The sequence below is a fragment of the Cyprinodon tularosa genome, unplaced genomic scaffold (genome assembly GCF_016077235.1).
Source record: "Cyprinodon tularosa strain WSP-4 unplaced genomic scaffold, ASM1607723v1 ctg393, whole genome shotgun sequence".
NCBI lineage: Eukaryota > Metazoa > Chordata > Actinopteri > Cyprinodontiformes > Cyprinodontidae > Cyprinodon > Cyprinodon tularosa.
The window spans coordinates 261,959-286,908 of NW_024039111.1; the positions used below are offsets into that span (position 1 = coordinate 261,959).

Consider the following 24,950-nt stretch of genomic DNA (forward strand, 5'->3'; position numbering starts at 1 on the left):
TAAAAAAAAACATATTAAGTAAAACAATTAGATCATTGTCAACTTCCAGTTTCTTTGTAAAAATATTCCACGCACAGGGAGCTGCGTAGCTATAGGCTTTCTTCCCTAGTTCTGTGCGGGCAAAAGAAACAGTGAGCAAAAGCTGATTGTTGGATCTCAGGGCATAAGAAGTCATGCTTTTCTGTGTAAAGTACAAATGTAAGAGGGCAGTAATCCAAGAAGGGCCTTAATAAAAGTATACCAATGACACTGCCTTTTAGTAGAGAGGGAAGCCATCCCACCTGAGAGTACAGGTCACAGTGATGTGTCATGGCTCTACAGCAGTGATTTGTTTTGAATGTAAAATGTTATTGTGGAAGGTTTGGAAATAAATTTGCATCATTAGAAAAGTTCATTTAGTGGTAATTTAGGGCAGAAGTGTTGAAAACTTTCACCTACTGACCCATGAAATGGTACAAGAGTCAACTCATGACCCCTCATATGGATTACTTTTACTAACTTGCCATCAAAATCAATTAAAGACGGATATAAAATGTTACAATCAGACTCAAAAACCACAGTAGTTGGTTTTTATCAGTTTTTATTCATGCTTTCATTACTATAATTTCTTAACATTGATGTTTACTTTAATTTCTGTAGTGGGTCTCAAGGCCCCATACCGGCTGCCCTAGGCCCTGACTTTGGGAATCGGTGGTTTAGAGGACATTAAGCATAAGTCTCCAAACATGCTTATTTTATTCAACAAACAAAAGTGTACAACAAAGTGATAACAAAAGCAGACCCAGAACCTGAATCAAAACATGAAAAAATGCTTAATGTACTGTTATAGAGACAGTGTTGGAACTAAACTCAATGTAGCTTTAACTTTGCCACATTTATCAAAAACGCATTGTGTAATCAAAGTCACTAACTTCAACAGACCTGATGAGCACATTTAGAAAAACCTGCAGCTTTAATTATTCATTTACAGAAAAACAACTGCTTAAAGCTCAACAACCGGTGCTGCTATGATCTGAAACGGATCTCAGTAAAAGAGCTCATCCAGGATGCTGATTGGGGTGTGACGGGTTGATGGCTGTAGGGAAAAAGAAAAAAAACCTAATTTAATTTTTCAGGCAAACAATATTCCACACAGTCTTTGCACACAGGAAGCTTCAGTTACAGGATCTGAACCCAGGAGTGTAAATATGTTAGCTGGTGAAGAAACTGGCCTATATAAGGCTAAGAGCAGGTTTAGCCTTTGTGCAGCGCTGTGCTAAAGAGCTAACACATAACTTCTGCCTTCAATAATATTGCTGATCACTCCATCTACCCCTCCCAGGCATCAGTTCATATTAAGTGCTTTTCATTGCAGAAAGCATTGCACTGCCTTTACACAGCGACTTGAGAAGATTTTCTATTTCTTTTGGTCTCTAAGCAACTAGAGTGAAAATGTAAGGTTGATGCTCTTCTCTCCATCTCTAAATCCTACTCCAGCAGTACATTTCAAGGATTAGAAGCAGATGCAGACCCTTCTGTACTTGAATTGAAACTTAATAAACTTAGATACATATAATAAAAGGTTAAGACATGTTTCAGACAGAAAGTCTTACTTCTTTACAATAACATTGATGCATATATCTTGTTTTTACCAGTGCATATTCAGATTCATGGTCACTTTCGTAATCTTCTATCTCTGGCTCGTCTTCTCCTGAACCGTTGCTTTCGGCTCTTTCCAGAATGTCGTCTTCAATCAGAGAAAGCCTGGTCACCAATAGGAGAGTCAGAATGTTTTCATGCTCCTGAACAGAAGAGGAACTGATAAAAAGAAGGAGATCTGCCTTACAATGAGAGGCGAGAGTCCAGACTGGCTTGCTTTGAACTAGTCTGCATGGAAGGAGCTTTCCCACGTTTGGTCTGCTTTACTTTCCGCATGTGTGATCTGAAACAGACAGCACCAACAGTTTCATTTTGCATCCCAATTTCTATATCGCTTAGGGCTTACTTTCTTTTAGTGTTGGCTTTCCTTTCGCCTGTTATCATTCCTATTAAATTAGAGCGGAAAGCAGACTGCCCTGCATGACATTTATTAAAAACAAATTGCAGCTTTTGGCAGACTTCCCGCTATAACCAGCAGCAGTCCAAAACAGGCACGGTGAAGGCTGAAGATATGGGGATGATAAAATCAAATTCACCCAGAGGAGAAGTCATCCTCAGACTCCAGCTCAGGCAGGCCACTCGCACTGTCTGACGCTGTGGCTATGGGCTGTTTGCTGGTCTGCTTCAGGACAGTGGAGGTGAGGGCTGGAGTGTGAAGGTGGCTCGGACTACTGCTGCTCTCTGACGGCGAACCTTTAGCAGACACTGAGACAGGGCAAGACAGACGGAAAATATACAGCAGTATTTTATTGATTCTTTATTAAAGATGATTCCAATAATATTCTTGGATCTTTCTGATTAGGAAAGAATATTTATAGAGCACATTTCAGTGGCAAGTTAATTCAAAGTGTTGTATATGAGAAAATAAAAAGATAAGTATATTGAAACTGCATAAATGAAAAACAAATAATAAAAGGACATATATTTCAAATGCCAAAAGAAAGAGCTCAGTGTCACCCTGAGCTGTGGTCCTCCTCTGTTTGGCTGCAGAGGTGACAACGGAGGAAATGGCTTCTCCTTTCTCTTCTGGCTCTTTGTGCTTGAAAGAGTGTGGCTCGAAAGACCTGCAATACATTCTGACTGGTGGCCAGGAGAGGGCAGCACTGGGACACTCAGATTTCAAAATAGCAGATCTGGAAGAGAATCAAAGAGCAGCAGGATTCAGGAACAAAGACCAGGGGAACATGTGTTCATTTTCCATTTTTAACATGTTCTTTATGTATTTTCTAAGTTTTTTTTTTTCAAATATATAGTTTAACAATTCTAGCAGAATCTACAGATGTTCTATTTTTTGAAAAAGAGATAAAATCTAAAAAAAATCAGATTTTGTCAAAAGCAGTATTTCTTGGTAAATAGTTAAATCTGAATCTGACTTGTTGGAAGCATTTCTAGAACACTGCTATTAGAGAGTAAAATGAAATGTTTTTATGTGGTGCAGCAGTTATTGTGTATCTAAAAACCTTAATTTGATAAATCACTTTGGGAATGTTCTGATCTCTATAATCCAAGTAAAAGAAAAAAATCGAACAAGTTGAGTAAGGCTTCTGAAAAGGTTTCCTCTTTGTTGAAACGCTTTGTCGCAGAGAAACATCTGAGGAGTTACAGGATTAAAGGAGAGACAAAACGCTCCAGCAAAGCAGAACTCATCCAGAAGGCTAAGTGAACTTGTTTGGGTCTCCTTTGGGATGCTTCTTCAAAGTTGTGATGGGATGAGGTTGCTGTTTCATCAGCATGTTAAAAGAGAGCTGTAGAAGGTGATACTCATCAGATCCTTCACTCCTAAATGGTCTAAATTTATGTTAGAGCATGGAGCCATAGAGACTAAACAAATTTGAGCTGATCTTTTCGGTTCTCACAGCTGGGCACGGTCCTGAGGAAGCAACTTGAAGCTGAATTCGCTGAGGATTTCTAAGAACGGCACGTTTGGATGCTCCTCGTCTCCATCCTTTGCTGCACGAAATGCAAAACGGATCCCGTCCCTGACAGCAGATAAAACACAAGAAAGATTACTGCTTCAACCAAAAGGCAACAGCATAAAGGTTGCTGGTCAGCAAACAGCCCCAAGATTCATTTCCAGCCAAAAACGGTCATAAAAATAAGCTTTAAAGAGTTGAAGGAGAAAAGCAGGAGAACATAGAGCATGTGTGTTAGAGAAGTGTATTACTAACAGGTGCAGGGCCACCAGTTGTTCGCGGATGCGATGGAGACCGACGCCAAAGCTCAAGGCAAGCCTTCTGGCCAACTCTCTGATCTCGGTGATATCCTGCTGGTCATGGTCCTCCGTAAGCATCTCAGAGAACAGCTAAACACACAGAGGCAGGACTTACCAGGACAGTATACCTGCATTGCATGAAATAAACATGCATGTCATCCTGGTTTCAAGGTTGGATGCAGAAACTTAAAATATAAGAGGGTTGAATTTTAATAATAAAGCCAGAAGAGGCAGCAAAGGTGAAGCTTTTAAAGAGAGCTTAAACTGGGAGTTTTATGGTAGCAGATAACATTAAGCAGAACTGTACCCACAATGCATTGTGATCACCCTGATTTTAATGATCTGGGTTCCTTGCTCAGTGTTGCAGAGATACGGCTGTGCAACTTCTGTGAAATAATTTTATTTAGAAATAAATATTATATTAACAGCCAAATGAAGTTTTAGTATATATAAAAAGTACCAAAAAATATTTTCTATTTATTTGTTTCTCAAAAACACTGAACACACTTTGATTTGTAAACAATGGGACAAGATATGAAAGCTTTGTTTTTAGACATAAAGCTTATACCTCTTCCTTTTTTTTTTTTTTAACAGGCCCCTTAAGGACACCTATAAACTGCACGGGATTGTTGGTGGTTCATGGAATAAGGCTGAATATATTCTCAGAGATGTGATGTCAACTTGAAATGTTACAGAGAGAGTTTGCTTGAATGCTCATTTGGGCAAATTTTTGAAAACGTTTACATTTCTTTTTTTTTTTTTAAATATTAATGATAAATCATACTAATAACAGTTTTTTTCTATGTCATAATTTAGTGTTTTGAGAGTCTTTAAGCTTATTTAAAGTTGTTGATATTCTCACTGTTAGATAGTACGGTAAATGGCAATGCCAATTATTGCCTTATTCAAATGTCTGGTTGCTTCAGGAAAAAATGTTTCATGAATTTAAAGTTTGATTCAAGTGTTACCGCACATAAAATGCAATGGTAAAAAACAGTATACTAAGAACAACGATGACCAACAACGCTGTATCCTCATCCAAAAGGAGTTAATCCTGCAAAGTCAATGAATGGATGTAATCAGTTGGGTTTCCTTAGAACCAGTCTGTTTATGAGTTGGTTGATCCGTTTCAGTAAACTGCCTTAAAATGACATGTGTTAAAAAGATGCTACATAAAAAAACTGATTTTGTCCTAAGTTGACTAAAACTCTAACTTATTTTGTGAAAAGGGAACCCGTGCTGATCTTGAATCTTTTCTAAATAGTGGTATTTTGTGGAGCCATATTTATTTGAATCATAGAAATTTAGAGCAGTTTTGAGAAATTTGAACGACTGGACTTTGTTTTCCAAGTTTGAAGACATTTCACCTTCCAAACAGGAAGCTTTTAAAATTCAAAATGTTTAGATTATTGTGGAGTTCTAAGCTTTATAGAGTAGCCCAATAAATCCTTGTTATAGCCTAGAAAGTTGTGGCTTTGAAGTTACAATAATTTTTCTTAGTTTGATTTGAAAAGTGTTCACAATATAGCCTCTCCTATCTGTTGTTGCCTGTTAATTCAGTTTATTTCAGTTATTGTTTAGAAGTGTATGTAATTCCTTCACAGAATAAATTTATGAGTTCAATATATCCTTAATTTTATGACAAATTTTGCCCCCATACATATGTGTGCAGGTGCCTGCTGCCACCCCATGCCGAACAGGAGGACGTCAGCCCGTGAAAACTCCTGCAGCTTTCAATGTTAAACCTCAGGAGGGAATTATGACAGTGAAATGTGGAGCAGACCTGTTGCAGGGTCAGGCAGACAATCCTGGCGCACTTAATGGGGTTGATCAGCTTGCTTTTACTCAGCGTTTCCTTTATGATGTCACCAAAGTCTTTAAAGAACTGTAAGAAACCAGACAGGATAGAATATCGATGCTTGTTTAATTGTAAGTGTCTGATAACGGAAATAGTCCCCACTCTTCACGTCATGAGTCCTTTTTTTAGCTACAGCTCTCAATGACTAATCTGCTGCACCTCTTGTTCCAAAACAAATTTCCTCACCTTCCTCCGCTTTCCACACATCCTCTCCATTAGTACTAATCCGAAATAACTTTTCTAAATCTAGCTAATTCATCCAAGAATGAATCAGGAAGACAGAGACTCCACAGCTAGTCTACTGTATCTAGGCACACATCTAAAAGTTACAGCTCAAACATCACTCCACCTTGCTGTAGTGCTTGAAGATATTGGTGGCAGCACTGAGGTCCAGGACGCCATAGAGCACCAGCTTACAGTAGCCAGCAAGTTGTTTACGTTTCTTTTGAAGAAGAACCACATTCTGTTCCAATTCAGCATCTAAAATAAGAGCGGAAATGTTAAAACACAATCAGAAAGTATGACGCTGCTTCAGCTTTTGATGCAGAATCAAACAGATAGAAAAAACATGCAACAATCTTCATGAAGTAGGAGGAAATAGTCTCAGAAAAAGAGATGTAAAAGTACATGCAACAGAATGAATGTGTTCCTTATTTCATGAACTAACAAAAGTCGCAACCAGTGAAGCTCCTTAAATAATGACAGGTCATCCTGTAGCATGGATTCCTATAAAATACCATCAAGGTTGACGTTTTCTGTGTCGTCGAAGACATGATCCAGGAGAAAAGAAGCCAGCTCAGTCCGCAGAGAATCGGATGGCAGGTGGACCAGCGTCTGGAGGGCAGGCTCACTGCGGACAGAGCCCGCGCTGTACAGCAGCAGCAGGTCACAAAGCAGCTCAAACGCCTGTTAATGGAGGAAAATCAAGGTGCACAACATTCAGTGCTCGTTTGTAAACCAGAAAACTTAAATTAAGGGATTTTAGATTCATAATATTTTAATATTTTTATGCTTAAACGATTTTCTGATTATATTAGAAGGCGAAATGAGGCTTAATAGGGAGTTTAAATGCCTGCATCAGATAATTTTTGAACAATTGGAACTGAGAACAGAGCTGCCAAACTTTAATGTTTTACCAAAGCCAGGACTAAATATTTTTATAGACATTATATATTGATGTTGGAGCCCATTTTCTACATTTAATTCCACACAATGCAAACAAAGTTCGCACTTAATATCTGTACACGCTGAACTCATGAGGATGGAGAACACAATGATCCTGAATTTTTTTTTACCTGATCTCTTATCTCTATCTGGTCCCAAGACAAACAACTCTGACAGATTCTGCAAAACGAATGCACCTCCTTCTTCAGAAGCTTCAATTCAGCCTGGAAGATAAATTTAGAGATTAAAGTCTAACAATGGAAAGCAAGACTGAAATAAAATGACTGTAAGAACGTAAAACATTAGAAATCGCTTCTTTATTCAGCATTAATTTAAATTAAATCAAAGTACAAAAAAATGATTTTTTGAAATAGAAACAAGTACCTCTGCTGGGTTGGAGTTGACTGCATTCACTTTTGCCCACATTAGGTGAAATCCTGCGAACTTCAGAGCTGCTGCCATGAGCTGAAAAAGAACAGAAATAATTTAAAATTTAAGTTTTGTCTGTTGTTCTAGCTACTCCTTGAGGCACACCTTAAGCGTAAACACGAAACCTTCCCTTGATAGAAAGTTATCTCAAATGTAGCACAGGCATAATAGAGGGTTAGCTACTTCTAGTAAAATTAAATGACACTTTAGCTATGAAAAATACTCCACAGCTGGTTGCTCCCTTTCTAAATGCTTTTTTAAGATGTTTGTCTCCATTAAATGTTTCAGGACATCAAATATAAATACTAGTCAGAGACAAACACAAGTGGGAGCATTTCCAAAAACTTGCAACTAGACTTTTTCCCAGCACAGTGGAGGACCCTTTGACTTTTTAAGAATTGTAGTAATTGAACTACAATCATTTATTTTCCAGCATAAACAGCCACATCATGTCACAGTAAGTTTCAGGTATGGACTTTGACTAGGACAATTGAAGTTCTTCCTCTTGTGTTTCTCTGCCATTTATGAGCTGGACTTGTTTTGGATCTTTGTTCTGCTGCAAAACCCAAATTTTTTTTCTTCAGTTTGAAGACACAAAAAAATGTTTTCTGGAAAAATAAGATGAGCCTCGACATTCTTTGTGCACAGCAGTGGTTTTCTCCTATACAGCCCAGTTTAGCCCTGTCTCTTCGTTATGGTGGAGGCATGAAGTCTGACCTTAAGAGGGAAATGAGGCCTGCAGTTCTTTGGACATTGAGGGGTCTTTTGTGACCTCTCCGTTGAGTCGTCACTGCACTCTTGGGGTAGTTTTGGTCAACCTATAACGTTCTCCACTGTTCTATGTGTTCTCCATTTGTAGATAATACCTCCCACTGTGATTCACTGAAGGCCCTAAGTGTTAAGAATGGCTTCTAACCCTTCACAGGTATGATAAACCACCATTAATAAGTGCATTTCATGTTTCAGTTCCTGCGTCTCTTACTAACATCTACGTCTGTTTGATGCACCAAAACACTTAAAGGTGACAAATATCCAAAACATACAGGTGCTGGTCATAAAATTAGAATATCATGAAAAAGTAGATTGATTTCAGTAATTCCATTTAAAAAGTGAAACTTGTATATTATATTCATACATTACATACAAACTCATATATTTCAGATGTTTATTTTGTTTAATTTTGATGATTACAAATGACAACAAATGAAAATCTCAAATTCATCATATCAGAAAATTAGAATATTGTGAAAAGGTTCAAAATTGATGGCCCCTGGTGCCACACTCTAATCAGCTAATTAACTCAAACCCCCTGCAAAAGCCTTTAAATGGTCTTTCAGTCTAGTTCTATAGGCTACACAATCATGGGGAAGACTGCTGACTTGACAGTTGTCCAAAAGACGACCATCGACACCTTGCACAAGGAGGGCAAGACACAAAAGGTCATCGCTAAAGAGGCTGGCTGTTCACAGAGCTCAGTGTCCAAGCACATTAATAGAGAGGCGAAGGGAAGGAAAAGATGTGGTCGAAAAAAGTGTACAAGCAAGAGAGATAACCGCACCCTGGAGAGGATTGTGAAACAAAACCCATTCAAAAATGTGGGGGAGATTCACAAAGAGTGGACTGCAGCTGGAGTGAGTGCTTCAAGAACCACCACACACAGACGTATGAAAGACATGGGTTTCTGCTGTCGCATTCCTTGTGTCAAGCCACTCTTGAACCACAGACAGCGTCAGAAGCGGCTAAAGAGAAACAGGACTGGACTGCTGGTGAGTGGTCCAAAGTCATGTTCTCTGATGAAAGTAAATTTTGCATTTCCTTTGGAAATCAAGGTCCCAGAGTCTGGAGGAAAAGAAGAGAGGCACTTCATCCACGTTGCTTGAAGTCCAGTGTAAAGTTTCCACAGTCAGTGATGGTTTGGGGTGCCATGTCATCTGCTGGTGTTGGTCCATTGTGTTTTCTGAGGTCCAGGGTCAACGCAGCCACATACCAGGAAGTTTTAGAGCACTTCATGCTTCCTGCAGCTGACCAACTTTTTGGAGATGCAGATTTCATTTTCCAACAGGACTTGGCACCTGCACACAGTGCCAAAGCTACCAGTACCTGGTTGAAGGACCATGGTATCCCTGTTCTTAATTGGCTAGCAAACTCTCCTGACCTTAACCCCATAGAAAATCTATGGGGTATTGTGAAGAAGAAGATGCAATACACCAGACCCAACAATTCAGAAGAGCTAAAAGCCACTATTAGAGCAACCTGGGCTATCATAACACCTGAGCAGTGCCACAGACTGATCGACTCCATGCCACGCCGCATTGCTGCAGTAATACAGGCCAAAGGAGGCCCAACTAAATACTGAGTGCTGTACATGCTCATACTTTTCATGTTCATACTTTTCAGTTGGCCAACATTTCTATAAATCCTTTGTTTTTATTGGTCTTCAGTAATATTCTAATTTTCTGATATGATGAATTTGAGATTTTCATTTGTTGTCATTTGTAATCATCAAAATTAAACAAAATAAACATCTGAAATATATGAGTTTGTATGTAATGTATGAATATAATATACAAGTTTCACTTTTTAAATGGAATTACTGAAATCAATCTACTTTTTCATGATATTCTAATTTTATGACCAGCACCTGTAAAAACACAGGAAGGACATTTTAGGTGCCTGCCCCTCCTTCCCATCAGATAAAATCCTGATCAAACTGAGTTTAAGCCTTAAACAAAACAAAAATATTTCAACAAACCTCAGTGTCAAAGTCCAAGGCTTCTATCCCGCTCTTCAGCAAATCAAGACAGGAACCCAGCAGTTTCCATCCAGTTGGATCTTTTCCACTGAAAAAACCCCACAAAGATTAGAGTAAAATGCTTCCCTGCAATGAAAGGCAGAGTCATTACAAAGCCTCTTTTTCTATGAACTAACCTGCTCAAGGCAGCCATCCTTTTCAAGGCCGTGGCTGAATTGTAAACGCCTTGCCTATCTGCTGTACCCTGATTAACAAAACACACCAAATGAAATGCTGATAGAGGAAATAGGAGCTATTCAGCTCTGCTAAATGCTGCTTTTCTTTGTGATATGACCTTTTAAATACATTTGCCCCTTCAGGCTCCTAGTGAATCATAGATGTTAAAAGCATTTTAGGAAAAGCTGTAAGTCCTGTCCTACAGGCTTTATAGAGACTTTCAAACCTGCAGCAGGTCACTTAGGTAAGTGTTGAAGCATTCAGTCAGGTCATCCAACAGCTGGCTAAATACCAGGCATGCACGGGAGGAGAAGGTGTAGCACTCTGAGGACAGAGTGCTGGCCAGCTTGGCACAGGCCTGCAGCACGGCAGCATCTGTATGCTTTTTCATGATTCTACAAATCTGGGAAAGCAGCAGGTCCAAATGCTAGGAAAAACACAGGATACAAAAAGGAAGAATCAACAAAATCATTAATGATGAAAAAGTTTATGGGATGATTTTGCATTCAGACCCCTTTCCGAAAGAGAATCTGTGGCAAAGCTTCAAAACCTGATGTCAACAGACACTCTCCACCCAATCTGACTGAACAAAGATGGACAAAGCTGGGAGAAACGTGCCCCCAAAAAGTGGAGGAGTCACACTGTGTGAAAAAACTGAAATTAACAAAATGTTTTCATTTAATTGATCAACTATGCAATAATCCAGTGAAAGCAGATCTATCATATAACCCATTAGAAATGCAGACCTGTTTGCAGCTCTAACATCAGATTAGTTTAACTTTACTGAATGTCAGAAAGTCAAGGCAATACAATTCAGTGTATCCTACCAGAAATGATTAAGCAGTGATATTATTTAAATATTTCCAGATCCTTCCATATGTTTTTATGGAGATAAGTCTATGTTTGACTAAACTATACTGATATCTGTCACCTCTCACCTTTTCGAGCCCCTGGGTGCTGCTGTACATGTCCAGATCGAAGTAGAGAGGAGCTCTGAGGAGAAGGGCAACCATCTCTGCATCAGCTGAGTACTACAGGTTAACAGAAGCACAAGTTTCACATTGAAAAGCTGCTTTAAAGTGTCCTATGAACTAAAACATGATAAATGAGTCGAGTGTTGCACCTTGGAAAGCAGCTGTGGTAGTATAGGGATAAAGTGTGTGGTAATGCGACCCCTGTCTATTTCCTGAATCCTCTTTTCCTTCATGCTCAGGTTCTAATACGCATCAGTGGTTCAGAGAGAGAGAGAAAAAAAACTGTTTAATTCTGGTTAAAAGGAGAAACTGTCATGATGGAGTTGTTTGCAGCAGATCCAGGAGTGTCAGCAGGCAGGCTTTTTATTAACTGAGGCTTGGTTTGGCAAATAAAACAATATATTTACAAACAAACAAGGAACAGAAAATAAAACAAAGCACTAACTATGATGAACCAGATGGAAACAATAATGCTGATCAGGTAACTGAAGGAGAGAACGTGATAATTATACATTTCTGGACTGTATAGATAATGGCTATTAAAGTCAGAGCTACACTCTGCTTTCAGTCATTCACCCACTGATGGTGGGGAGCTACAGTATGGCCACAGCTGCTCTGGGCCACACTGAAAAAAGCAAACCATGAAAAAAAAAACATTCAATTTTGCACTGCTTCAATTTCCTTCCTCTCTAACCTCAGCTATCCCATAGAACCACTTCAAACAGCTACAGCTGAGTGTATTGGCACCTTTTTGCCCTGACTTCTCCCGACTGGTCGAGTTGCCTCCGCTGCTTGTCTGATGGCACACATCATGATCTCTAGGAGCACGCCCTCCTCCTCATACATCAGACCTGGCAACACCAGAGCAGAAACACTAAGCAGACAGGGCAACAACAAAAAAAGTCCTCCAAGAACAGATATCTTCATTAGCACTACTAAAACATGTAAGATCAAAGCAGCAGAGCTGAAATGGCCTTAAATTAAAGCTCATGAAGTTCATAGTGATACTCTGTCATCTCACCAGAATCCTGCAGCAGTAAAGCTGTCATCACGTCCCAGTCTCTCAGCTCAGCTCCAGCTGCAGTCCACAGACTGTCCACCAGGTAGGCGCCATGCTCATGAAACTGTAGCACCAAACATGTCTTATGTTAAACAGACTGACCACATGCTAAACAAATGCGAGGTCTAAGGTAGAGCACAGGTTTTATGCTGTAGTTTGCTTTGATGAACAGATTTTGAAACAAAACTGTACTTTATTTGAAAACTAATCTTAATGATAAAAACAAATATTGAAAAATGGGATGTATTATGGAAAAAAGGGGAATTAACCTAAGGGGCTAAATCAAGAGGACAGAAAGAGAAAATGACTACCTCACTCTGGAGGTAGAAGGCAATGAATATTTGAAAAAAGGCAGCATGGCGGATTTTCTCCTCCTCCTGGCTATCAGCAGCGATCAAATCTTTCAGCCTGTCAAATTATAAGATAACAAGAATTACAGTCAGAAGGTGTTGAAATGAATGACTGCTTGTCCAACAAAAACATACTTGCTGTAGAGGAAGGCACCGGCTGCAGACGCCACGGCTTGGTTTGATGCGTAAACCAGCGGATAGATGAAGCCGCATTCCTCCTCATTCAAGACGTCCTCTGTGTTCCTGCAAGCATCAAGTCAAACAAAGACACAGTGTAATTCTAATCATTATTCCACAATGTGTTAAAGTTATTTTTACCTTTTTAAATGTCAGTCATATCAGTTTCTTTTTCATAACACAAATAAAATGGTTTTACACTCAGTCCCTTTTACTCTAAAGCCCATAAATAAAAACCAGTGCAGCCAAGAAGCCATCAGATGTAACAGTTAATAAACAGATCTTAGAGGTGTTCTAAAGAATTAAGTAAACAAACAGAATAATAAAGACAAAGACAGAGCGGGGATAAAGATGTTGATGCTGGATTAGATCATAAAACAGCATCACATGCTTTGAAACATGTGGAAAAGCTTTGATGAATCCATGACATGTTAGTCCACATAAACTGACCTGCCAAGCAAAGGGATCATTAATGCGAGCAGCAGCCTGTTCTTTAGTTAAAAAAAAACAAGGCTCTTTTCAAAAACCCTTCCTGCCTTCAGCTAAGTTTACTGAATGGGTGGTTCCAAGTCGGCCTTTGAGTAGGAAGATTGACTTAGGATGAGATTAAATCAGGGCTGGAGCGATATGGCATAAACATCTAATCTGATTAATAGATTATGTTCTTGCCTAAGTTTCATAATAAAATTGAAAAATAACAAAAAACTAGCTTTGATTTGAACCATCCCCTCTAGGAGGTTATGTTAATTCATAGGGCAACAAAAATCAAGCTGTGAAACAAACATATTTGTAAAATAATCGAAAATATAACAGACTACATGTTAGTAGCTAGTGCAGGGGTCGGCAACCCACAGCTCCACTGTTCCGGCTTTGGATTTAAACATAAATCTATTATTTTTTTTTGTTTTATTTTTTCCTTTGGTGTTAACAGTATGGTATAAAGTGCATAATCTAAAGAAAGAAACAACTAAAATGCAGGTAAACAAGGTTTAATCATATTTTGCCAGACTACTCTGAGCATGTCTGTTGATATCAGACAAGGAGTTAAATGGAGAAAATTTACAAAGCATAAAATTGTCTCAGAAAAATCCTAGACAGGATGTGTATTAGCATTCTTTAGTGATTTAAGGATAGAAATAAGTAATTTTAGTACCATAATTATATTATTTATGGCAGCCTGGATGAATATCTGCTTGCACATGCTCAAATGAGCTGATGGTACAGATCATGCTTCCAGTACGGATCGGGAAGTGACAGAGTGTGTGCTGTTATACCAGGCTTGTAGAAGACTAGTATGATTTTGCGTCTCCAGACAGACTTGTTTTTTGGTCCAATATGGCTCTTTGAACAGTTTGGGGTTGCCAACCCCTGCCCTAGTGTTACCACACAGTGAGCCAGTTTATCAGTTATGAGGAGACATCTAAGAAGGTGGTGCTGGCTACATTTTTCAGAAAAAAATGATTTTAAAGCTGCGGTTATAAAAGTGAGAATGATTAAGGAGTATAAATAATTTGTCAAAACACTGCTTACAAAATAACTGCTGTCACTGCTTAAAGGTGTTTATGTTATATATACAGAAATAATCTAACACATCTTGATAAATGATCAGAAATATTTGTTTTTTCCTAGAGATTAGTATTTATCTATCAGTCTTATAAACACCAAAGATGATTGTTTGCTGTTAAAGCAACTTTGTTGGACAAACATTATAAAAAAAAAAGTCATGTAAGAAGGTAGGGTGACCTCCAGCAGATATTATCATTTACCCAAAACAATATGGGCAGGAAAAGAAAAATTGTCAAAATGTTACTAAAACTATTTTATGTAACCGGCTGCTTCAAATGTTTAATTTGTCACAACCAGCTGATCTTTAAAGAATCAAAAGAATAATAGCTCTAAACAATTAAAATTGAGGAACATTATCTGTATTTTTCCCTACTAAAAATATTCCCAACAAAGAAACCATCAGAAACAGAGAAAGCCCTCACTGTTGGATCATCAGCAACAGATTGACCGCTTCCACCGCCACGTCTGGGTCTTTGTCCAACACCATGCTGAGCATCCTTTCCTAAACACACACAGAGATTCAGTGAAGCACAGCTACACACACCATGCTGCCAGCAGCCAAACAAACCAATAAATGATATGCATAGATGTGAGTGCACACACACACACACACGCATGTAAGTGTTAGTTGCTGATTAGGATGTCAGCAATCGCACAGAAAAAGGACCATTTATCTGCAGCAGCACATGTGGCTTCAGAGAGCTTTCATGTGTTTGAGAAGGGCTTATTATCTATCAGTAATTGGCGGCAATTAACACAACCAGGCACAGGCCCAAACAAAGGATGGGACCAGAAACATAAAAAAAAGTGTTGCAAGGACAAAAAAAGGGGAAAAAAATGCATTAATATACAGGGAGGAGACACAACCATTGGGTGGAGAAGCACAGTCAGGAAACAAAGTGGAAACAAAACAAAAAGCACAAACAATAGATGGGAGACAGATGTTGAGGGAAGACAGAAAAGAGAGAGACTGGGGAAAAAAACAGAGGCAGAAAGCAGACATTAAATGAGGCGTGGGTCCAATCCAGAGGGATGCCTCACTTTAAATCTGCTGGTGAAAAGCTCCAGGCGGCCAATGAACTCCTTCTCCTGGTACAGACTCTGCAGGGCACGCACACACTGCAGACGCACTTGACTTTGCTGCAGGAAGACAAAAAAAAAAAAAGTATGGTAACGTGTTTTTCTTCAGCCTGCATTCACCCACACACACACACACCCACCCTCCTTTTTGTGTGCAAGATTCCTGTAAAACTATGAAGGACCAACTCTGCCATATTTAAAAATAAATACAGAAATAAATAAATGCTCAATAAATGTATAAGCATACAATTAATTGCCAACAAAAAAGTGAGACATAAATGTATATAACTCTTAATTAGCTTCTTTATTTATTTGCCTTTGTAATATTTACCTTATTTATTTTTCTGTCCTTTATAATCTTCAACTTTATTTTTTAATTACTTATATTTTTAAGTATTTATTTATGTGCATGTTATAATATTTTTGTCTGTTTTATTCTTCCTTTGTATTTTTTTACCTTAGTTATTTCTTCGCCGCTGTTTATTTCTCTCTGCCCTTTTTACATTTCTCTATGCATTTATGCCTCATTATGCAAATGAGGAGGGGGTGTGTCCTAGAGAGTCAACTTCTGCTCATTGGTTGGCTTGGCGGTCCATCTCCTTAACTCTCAGAGCTCAGAGTACTAAGTTAAATGTTCTCTTTTCTGTTGCTGTTGTTCAATAAAAGTACGTTTTAAGATAATTTGAGGCGAGAACCTTATACTTTTAAGCATCACCATATGGCCCATTCACAGATTTAATGCGTAATTTAAAAGAAAATGTGACGAACTTGAGAGGACCGCGGCAACCAGCGGAGCTCCGAAGCTGACGGCAGCCAGGTCTATAGCCAGGCTATGATGGCGATTTTTTGTTGTATTTGGCAAAGTTTGGCAAAGTCCCTACTCAAGTTCTAATGACTTCAGACTCGACATCAGACTCTCCTCCTGTAGATTCGACCGATGTAGTAAAATGCTAACCAACACGCTTCACACACGGTTATGCCGAGAGAGGGCCGCTGCAGATGGGCTGTGGTTAGACCTGGCTGCCGTCAGCTTCGGAGCTTTGCTGGTTGCCACGGTCCTCTCAAGTTCGTCACATTTTCTTTTAAATTACGCATTAAATCTGTGAATGGGCCATATAGTGATGCTTAAAAGTATAATGTTCTCGCCTCAAATTATCTTAAAACGTACTTTTATTGAACAACAGCAACAGAAAAGAGAACATTTAACTTAGTACTCTGAGCTCTGAGAGTTAAGAAGATGGACCGCCAAGCCAACCAATGAGCAGAAGTTGACTCTCTAGGACACACCCCCTCCTCATTTGCATAATGAGACAGAAATGCATAGAGAAATGTAAAAAGGGCAGAGAGAAATGTAAAAAGGGCAGAGAGAAATAAACAGCGGCGAAGAAATAACTAAGGTAAAAAAATACAAAGGAAGAATAAAACAGACAAAAATATTATAACATGCACATAAATAAATACTTAAAAATATAAGTAATTAAAAAATAAAGTTGAAGATTATAAAGGACAGAAAAATAAATAAGGTAAATATTACAAAGGCAAATAAATAAAGAAGCTAATTAAGAGTTATATACATTTATGTCTCACTTTTTTGTTGGCAATTAATTGTATGCTTATACATTTATTGAGCATTTATTTATTTCTGTATTTATTTTTAAATATGGCAGAGTTGGTCCTTCATATAAAACGGGCTAAAAAAAGGAAATCAGATGAATAAATGAAATCCTGTCACAGAAAACTCAAAGCAAGTATAAGGATGACTTGAGATAAGTGAAAACTGCTGAAATCTGCAGCTGCTCTCTAAAGTCTCTTCCCCACTGAAAAACCGTATTTAAGTGAGTTTTTTCAAACATGGGTTGACCCACTAACAATCTAACTCCTAGCCGGCAAGCTGCGTAGCCTCTGTCCCGTGTCTGGTGACACCATCAGGCTGTGTTAGCGTTGATGATGCCACCAATGTTACAGAAATCATGAAGGTAAACAACGGAGAGCAGCATGTAAGGAAGCCAGGGCCTAGTCAGTTTCTGCTTTATTGTTTCGCTCTTTTATTGGTCCGAAACCCTCGTACCAACACCGTGTCATGATTATCGAATGTAGACAGAGTTGTTTCGGCTTGTTGGATCAGACATGGCTGCCGTGATGTGTTGACATCCGTACGTTGTGTTCAGTGGTGTAATTTAGCAGGTGAACTCAGCTATAATTTCACGCCAATCAGATCCGAGGCGATTTTTACAATTTTTAAATCGTTGAGCTAGGTCGACGTGTGTCAGTGAGCTGTTCCCACTGCCGCTAAAAGTCGATTGTTCCCAGGGTTAAACTGGTTTTTCGGGAAGTGAGAAAGGGGTATACGTGAGACCCAGAGAACAACTGGTCCTGATGTAAAGAGGAAAAGAAGGCTATCACCCTCCCCCTCTGTCATCTGTGCTTACCCTGTCATGTAAGGTCCATCCCAGGTATTTCAAGAATTCATCTTTCAGGAAGTTCTCAGGGTCAGTTTTCAGCCAAAGTCCCAACTCCACAATACATGCTGCACGGATGTCTGGCAGTTGGTCGCGGTAGCGGTGCACGAAAACGCCACGGAAAGTGGCGTTCATCATGAAGGAAAGCTCCTCTTTGTTTTCTTGCAGCTACATCAAACACATAAGACAAGTTTGTCCATCTATTCCGTCTCTATTAGAAAAAAGTTTTTCAACATTTCACACTATTCACAGAATGTTAGCAGGAAATGAACTGTCTCAGGTCTAAATAGTGCATTTGAGATAGTGGACAATAATTCAGCATATGTCACAATATATTTTCATTTGAGTTTTAAACACAGTTGTGATATTTCAATGCCTTCCAGTGTAAGATTACATAATTAATCAATATTTGGTTTTATGTGTTTCGTTTTTTTTTTAAAGCAAATATTTCTAAATGTTATTTTGGATGAGTTTCAAAAGCATGACAAGATAATTATCATAAGGTTTGTGTACAACTCTGTTAGGAGTTCTTTCAGTCTTTCTGGGGGTTTTATTTAGTTCATATCGACATTGAAATGATATCAAATTGACTGAAACTAAAAAAAATATATTGTGTTATATATAAGCTTTGGCCATATTGTCCTGCCCCATCCTAATCATGTCTGCGCCTACATGCACATTATTTAAACCTGTCTGAATTGTTCCACGGGGAAAAAAGTGACTTAAGTGACATGATCATATTAAAGAAACTACCTTTTTATCTTTAAGACATGTCCTTCAAAGTCGGAGTTTTATTGTGATCTTAATTTATCCCATTTTACCCAAGTAAAAATAGCTCAATAAGTAGAATAGAAAATTCCTTTATTATCCCACAGTGGGGATGACAAGCTCTTTATTAAATGGTAAGCAGTGGATGTCTGCTTTTATCTTTTATTCCTCTCTAGACTAATATTTTGTATTTAAGGAGCAAATATTTGCTTTTAGCACTTCTCCCATGCCTATTAATGTGAATATGAGGAACAAGCTGTAGATGCTTGGATCAACCTTTAGGACTTTTGCAGACTTCCTTTAGCCTCCTACTGTCTGATGGTCGGCATGCATGGATGCTCATACATGGACATGTTGGTAGTGAAAGGGCTGATTTTAAATTCCTTGGGCCTCTTTAAAGTTTAACTCACCTAAAAACCCATTTTTCTTTCTTTTCCAAATGACCAGTATATTTTGGGGCGCTATCATTATGTTACTTAGTATTTTTTTTTTCTTTTACATTTTTTGTAATAGGGCTGCTCTGAATGGTTAAACAGTGATTATTGCAGTTTAATTCTGCTCTTTGTTCAAACAGTACACTGCAAAAATATAAATTTAGGTAACTCAATTTTTCTTAAAATAAGTGGATTTTTTCTTGAATTGAGAAGCTAAGTGAGACACTTTGCCAATGGAATGAAACATGCTCTCCCTCTCTCTCTCTGGCCCATAATGCACTGCTCCTGGAATGGAATGAAACGTGCACTTTTACAATTTACATTGAAATGAGAAAAAACAATTGCAATCTCTTTGATTTATCTTATTTTAAGTTTTTATCAGTAATTTTATTAGTAAAAATTCTCATTCCATTTGCAGATCATATTATTTTCCTACATTTTCATTCATTTTTCGAACGTTTTTGCTGTGGACATGCTTATATATGCCTAAGTTACAGGTATGGCATCTGTTAAAGTCCTGTATTATGATGTTATAAAACCAACTCACTCAGCAAAATGCCTCAGTAGTGAGGCAAGTGGTCATCCTCCACCTCAGCAGCACTGAGTACTGGTCAAAATGTACTCAACTTGTTCAGAATTTTTATTCCATAAAGATTAAAAAGGTTATTCTGTCTGATCTAACCAGTATTACTTGAGCTAATCTCATTGTTTTAGAACAACAAACAAGCTGTGTTTTAGATGTGTGACTTGACTGCAGCAGTGCAATATCTTACTATCCTGGTTCGTCTATGCTTCACCTTTTTGATGCTGCCCTTCAGCTCCTCCAGTCTGTCAGAAGCTTGCACATGAGGCTTCTTGCTTTGCTCTGTGTCAAATTGCCGCTGGGTGGTCTGCAGCTGAGCTGATACTTGCACAGCTACATCCACCAACCCTGTCATCAGCTTAATGGCTACAACAGAACCGACAAAAAGAAAAGGCTGACACAACAATATGCAAATGCCTTGGACTTTCTCACATTTTGAAAAGCACAAACCTTTATTTATTTACCTGGATTTATTTATGCGATGGAAAAAATACAAATCACAAGGGGGAGATAATCTTTTTAAAATTCTGTTTTTAACAAGTTAAATGTGTGTTGGTATCCAGCTCACTGACTCAATGCTTTGAAAACCAACCTTTACTTCAATCAATGCTGAAATTGTTTGGTGGATTTTGAGGAGAGCATCTGGACACAAACATCCAAGTCTTGTCAAGAGTTCTCAGTTAGATTTAGTTCTGAAGTTATGAGTTATTTCAACACATGAATACAGTTTGATCTAATCTACTGTGTTGGTCTGCTCTTTAAAGTCGTAGGGAAGTCATGTTTAAATGTCAAATCATTTTGGCTTAAACATGTATATACATCTTTATCAGACAATGTCAAATATTTTAGAAAATTTCTATTTAAAAAAAAATCCTGTCTTAAAATCTGTGGGGGGTTTTTCGTTATCTTATGCAGGCCACTTAGTTATACGTCAGCTTGTACACATAAATTCGGCCAATCATACATCAACGGTCATCTGTCAATCAAATTTTTTCAGTCATAGCATCTTAATTCACATGTCGCAGCTAATAAACGCAATGGTTGAAATAACAAATAAGAATCATTTCTTATCCCATTGAGTTCCATCCCAGTGTTCACAGGTATGGACGTCTGTGTCTTCGGCAGGCGTAGAGCTAACAGAACTGGCAGCGTTGCGAGGCAAGGGCTTAAACATGTACCGCTGTAAGCCTTCTACACCAAAACAAGATTTGTGGCAAATCTTCAACAAAATTTCTTACATGTATTTTCCGTAAACATGGCTGTATTCTTGTGACTTCTATACAAGGGTCAGATTATTAGCATGACTAATAATTAGTCCTGTCAACGGATTCTCACATGTTGTTCTCTTTAGCTCATCCAGAGGTACTATGAGTTTCTTTGCTGCTTTTTGAATCATTATCTTTTTACTTCAGTCATTTACATCCAGTTGTGTCCTGTTTTCCCTATTTCTAAAGAAGGCTTGATAAGGGATCTATAAGATGCTCAATCCTTGGAATACTATTATGTGCCCGAATCTGTTTTAATCTATTCCAAAAATGAATCTCTGAGCCTTCTGCTGAGTTCCTTGGTGTTCATGATGTTTGGCAACTGATTTTCTCTGCAAAGAACAAACAGGAAGACTCCATAAATTGGGACATTTCTAAACGTTCCTTTAGTTAGACTAAAGGAACATTTAGAGGAATCAATTTAAGGGACTGTACACATGTGGGCTAAATCCTATCTAACTTTACTTCTCTCTAATGTTCTACTTTATTTTGATATTACACTAAATATATATTACTAAGTTGTAGTTTTATTACAAAAGTGAAAACTTTTACGAGGATTTAATACCTAAGAATCAGGAAATGGAAACCTTCCCCCTGCTCTTAGAGAATGACGCAGTGATCAGTGCTTACCCAGTAAGGTACTGGTGTGTCTGAAGGCTCTGACCTGGGAGTCAGACAGGCCGGTGAGCAGAGCCAGAAGGGAGGGGAAGAGAAATTCGTCGTAAACCAGACTGTTGCGACATAGTCGCACCAGAACCCGGACAAACTCGCACAAACCGGCTTTGAAACGCTTCAGCTGAGGACCAGGAGTGGTCAGAGGGTAATTTGCAGAATCCTGAACAAAAAGGAGAATAAACAAAAATCTCTTTTTAATTCTACATTCATGTTTTGTTTAGTAACACTGAGCCAGTGGGTTGTTCTGCTAATGACAAAAACAGCGATGATGAACTAACTGCTGTGCTAATTTATCATCATTAGATTGTAATTAGCCTTTTTTGATCAAGCTGTGCGCCATCTTTCAGATCACAATCTCATGAGACAAAGAGATATTAAACCTCTGAAACTAACCCCAGGGTTAAGAAAACGGAGAAGACAGATGGAAAAAATGTGACTGTAGAGATTTACCCCAAACCAGATTAGAAATTGCCCTTTACTTTCCTTCTTACCTCACTGAACTCCTGTGTTAGAGCACAGATGATTTCAGCGTTCTGCATGCTTTCAAACATCTCTCTGCTCACCACACCTGAGCACAAAGATCCACATTAAAACCTAAACCTAGTAAAGGGCCAAGAAACCGATTTGAGAACATCTGCAAGCCCCTGCTTTCATTTTTTTTCTTTTTCTTTTTTAAGATTAATGCTGTCAGCAACACAGATCAATACAACAGATGATATCTCTCACTCCCCCCACACACACGAACATCACTCTCCCTTCCTGTTTAACCTCTGACCTTTGCATCCACAGGACTGAACAATAAAGTTGATGAGCACCAGCAAGCCTGCCTCTTGGCTCTGTTTGTAGCTGCTCAACCACTCCTCCACCACAGTCTTAAAACAGAAAGACAACAGCCAATGAGACGAACGATCAGATAGAATCAGAGTGGAGAAAAAACAATGATAGGAGAATTAACGCTTCTGTTTTTTTTTTGTGTGTTTTTTTATGGCACCTTTTTCTTGACTAAAAACGAATTTACGGATATGGAAAAAAATATTTGACTCCCCTTTGTGTTTCATGTGACTAAAAAAAAACTTGAAGTGCCTAAAAGCGCAGTTATAGGCAGAACAATGCCATAGCTATGAATGCACAAACTAAAGTGATTTCTGTAATCAAGAAAAAGTGGAAATGTGTAGAAATGAACTCTTAAAATTAAAATCTATCACCTTATCATTACATTTGTCCAAACCAATTGCCCGTTAGCAGACAGTAGCAGAACAATAGTTGAGATGAATGGTGTTTTCAATCAATTACTGTGTGTCCAATGAGATTTACTCTTCCTCTTTGCCTATCAAATGCTAATCTCAGAGACCACCTCTTCAGCTGCTGTTTGCTTCTTTATAACATTATGCTCACCACCATGGCGGTCTTTCCAGAGCACACGGCATCATAGATATCCTTTGCACTGATCCCCTGCCTCTCCTCACTCTCTCGCGTCACATGTCTAGAGGAGGGCTTTCTGGGCGTCCCCTGAGAGAGGGAAAGCTGCTGCTGGGAGGGGTCAGGAGGACTCGAGATGTGGCTGCTGCTGGGACTCGGTGTCCCCCTCAGTGCAGCATTACGCCTGGGTCTTTTTGTTGGCTTTGGATGAAAGAGAATTATTTAAAAGCATATTGTGGACTGGTAGGAGATGTGAATAAAAAAAAAGGTTTTATTATAGGCTTCTGTAATAGGTTTCAGTTGTTGACTTATTATAACAATTTAAAATGACAGCTACATTGAGGTAAATTGGAAATACCAAAACATGGACAGAATCAAAGAATCCAAGTAAATTTTTCAAATAAAAAAAGCAAAAATTCTATTAGTTTTCCTTTTTATCCTGCTTTCAAAAAGTACAAAACACTGATTTTAAGGCAGATATGTTTTAGTTAGACTTAGCTTTAATGAGTGAAACAGTGAAAAAGTAATGAGTTTGATCGATAGAGAGACAAAGACTTTGGTAAGAAGGACATACAAATGAATAACAGATGGATTGATGGGCAGAAAAAAAATGAAATACAAACATATATATTTTAAAATTAATACCTCAATTTTAGGGCAGCAACTAACAATTATTTTGCAAATCGATTAATCTGTCGATTATTTTTTTAATTAATCGATTAACAATCAGATAGCCAAAGGTTCCTTAAAGAAGATTTTTTTTACCAAGTTAAAAAATTTTTTACCGGTAATCTTAAATACAAAATGCTTATAGATTTTTTTTCATAATCTTGGTATAATTACTGCTCTAAGTGGGTCATTCTGTCAGCTAAAATCATGTTTTAGAGTCTCTAGACTCCAGTTAACAAATAATCAATAACAAAATTAGTTGACAATTATTTCACTAATTGATTAATCCCAATTAATCGGATTAATTGTTTCAGCCCACCTACATTTTATTCCAAACTTGGTATGAACCATTAAAAACAACTGCCTTCATAAAACAGATGACATAAACAATGAATTAAAATAAAAAGAAAAGTACCTGAGGCCCAGTTAGTGGCAGTTTACTTCGCTTTGAGACATTTGTCTTGGGATTATAGATACTCCCATAATCTGAAGAAAGATCCAAGTCTTCCAGACTAACAATAAAACAAATCAGGATTAGGACAAAGCTTGACAATAATTAACTATAATTACTAATCGTATCACTAGTACTAAACCGTGTAATCCTGATAATAGACAAAGTATTTATATTACATGACTTTATGACGACTATTCTTAGTAAACTTCTTAAGTGCAAATTTAAATTACAGGCCTGGGGATTTTTACCTGTCATAGACTGAGCTTTCAGTTTCCATCATAGCTGAAAAAGAACATTCTGGATTAAAACGAGTGGTTAGCTTATTTTTTCCCATCATTAATAACTTAAACTTGGGTTATCAGTAAATTAAACTTCTAAATTATTTTTAAAAAGACACGTAATTGCTAACTACTACATGTAAGAGTACTAAAAACTCACAAATACTTACGAAAAAACTTTTATTTAACTCAAACGTATTTTCTTCTTGCAACGATGCTAGCAGGGAGATACCCGCGAACAAATTCTCGAGGCTGATTGGTTAGCACTTCATGCTGAATCCTGATTGGCCTGTCTCAAAACTTGCTCCGTGATTATTGGTTAAAAGAATGCCAGTTAGAACTATGCGCTTTGCTACCAGGTAGTGTGTTTTAAACAGTTCCACAATGCCAATGCTTAAGAACAATATATTCTAAGCATTTATTAAATGGGCTTTCTGTTTGATGATTGGTTGTGTTTGAAGATTTTTTTA

The 24,950-nt window shown here is 38.1% G+C and overlaps 1 protein-coding gene across 1 annotated transcript; it reads right to left on the reverse strand.

Moving 5' to 3' along the window:
- Positions 1 to 45: 45 nt before the first annotated feature.
- Positions 46 to 24,484, reverse strand: LOC119791500 (cohesin subunit SA-3). The gene is made up of 31 exons (XM_038297643.1): positions 24,451 to 24,484; positions 24,164 to 24,260; positions 23,056 to 23,280; positions 22,436 to 22,532; positions 22,152 to 22,228; positions 21,616 to 21,820; positions 19,935 to 20,086; positions 17,906 to 18,103; positions 15,438 to 15,536; positions 14,819 to 14,898; positions 12,789 to 12,896; positions 12,615 to 12,711; positions 12,265 to 12,367; positions 11,991 to 12,094; positions 11,393 to 11,485; positions 11,208 to 11,300; positions 10,496 to 10,696; positions 10,230 to 10,297; positions 10,054 to 10,141; positions 7,257 to 7,337; positions 7,004 to 7,096; positions 6,446 to 6,614; positions 6,058 to 6,188; positions 5,634 to 5,735; positions 3,807 to 3,940; positions 3,495 to 3,617; positions 2,596 to 2,771; positions 2,175 to 2,331; positions 1,826 to 1,921; positions 1,632 to 1,743; positions 46 to 1,075 (listed from the first exon to the last, which is right to left on the reverse strand). The coding sequence occupies exons 1-31, from the start codon at positions 24,480 to 24,482 to the stop codon at positions 1,025 to 1,027; spliced, it is 3,642 nt and encodes a 1,213-aa protein (XP_038153571.1). The 5' UTR covers positions 24,483 to 24,484; the 3' UTR covers positions 46 to 1,024.
- Positions 24,485 to 24,950: the final 466 nt, after the last annotated feature.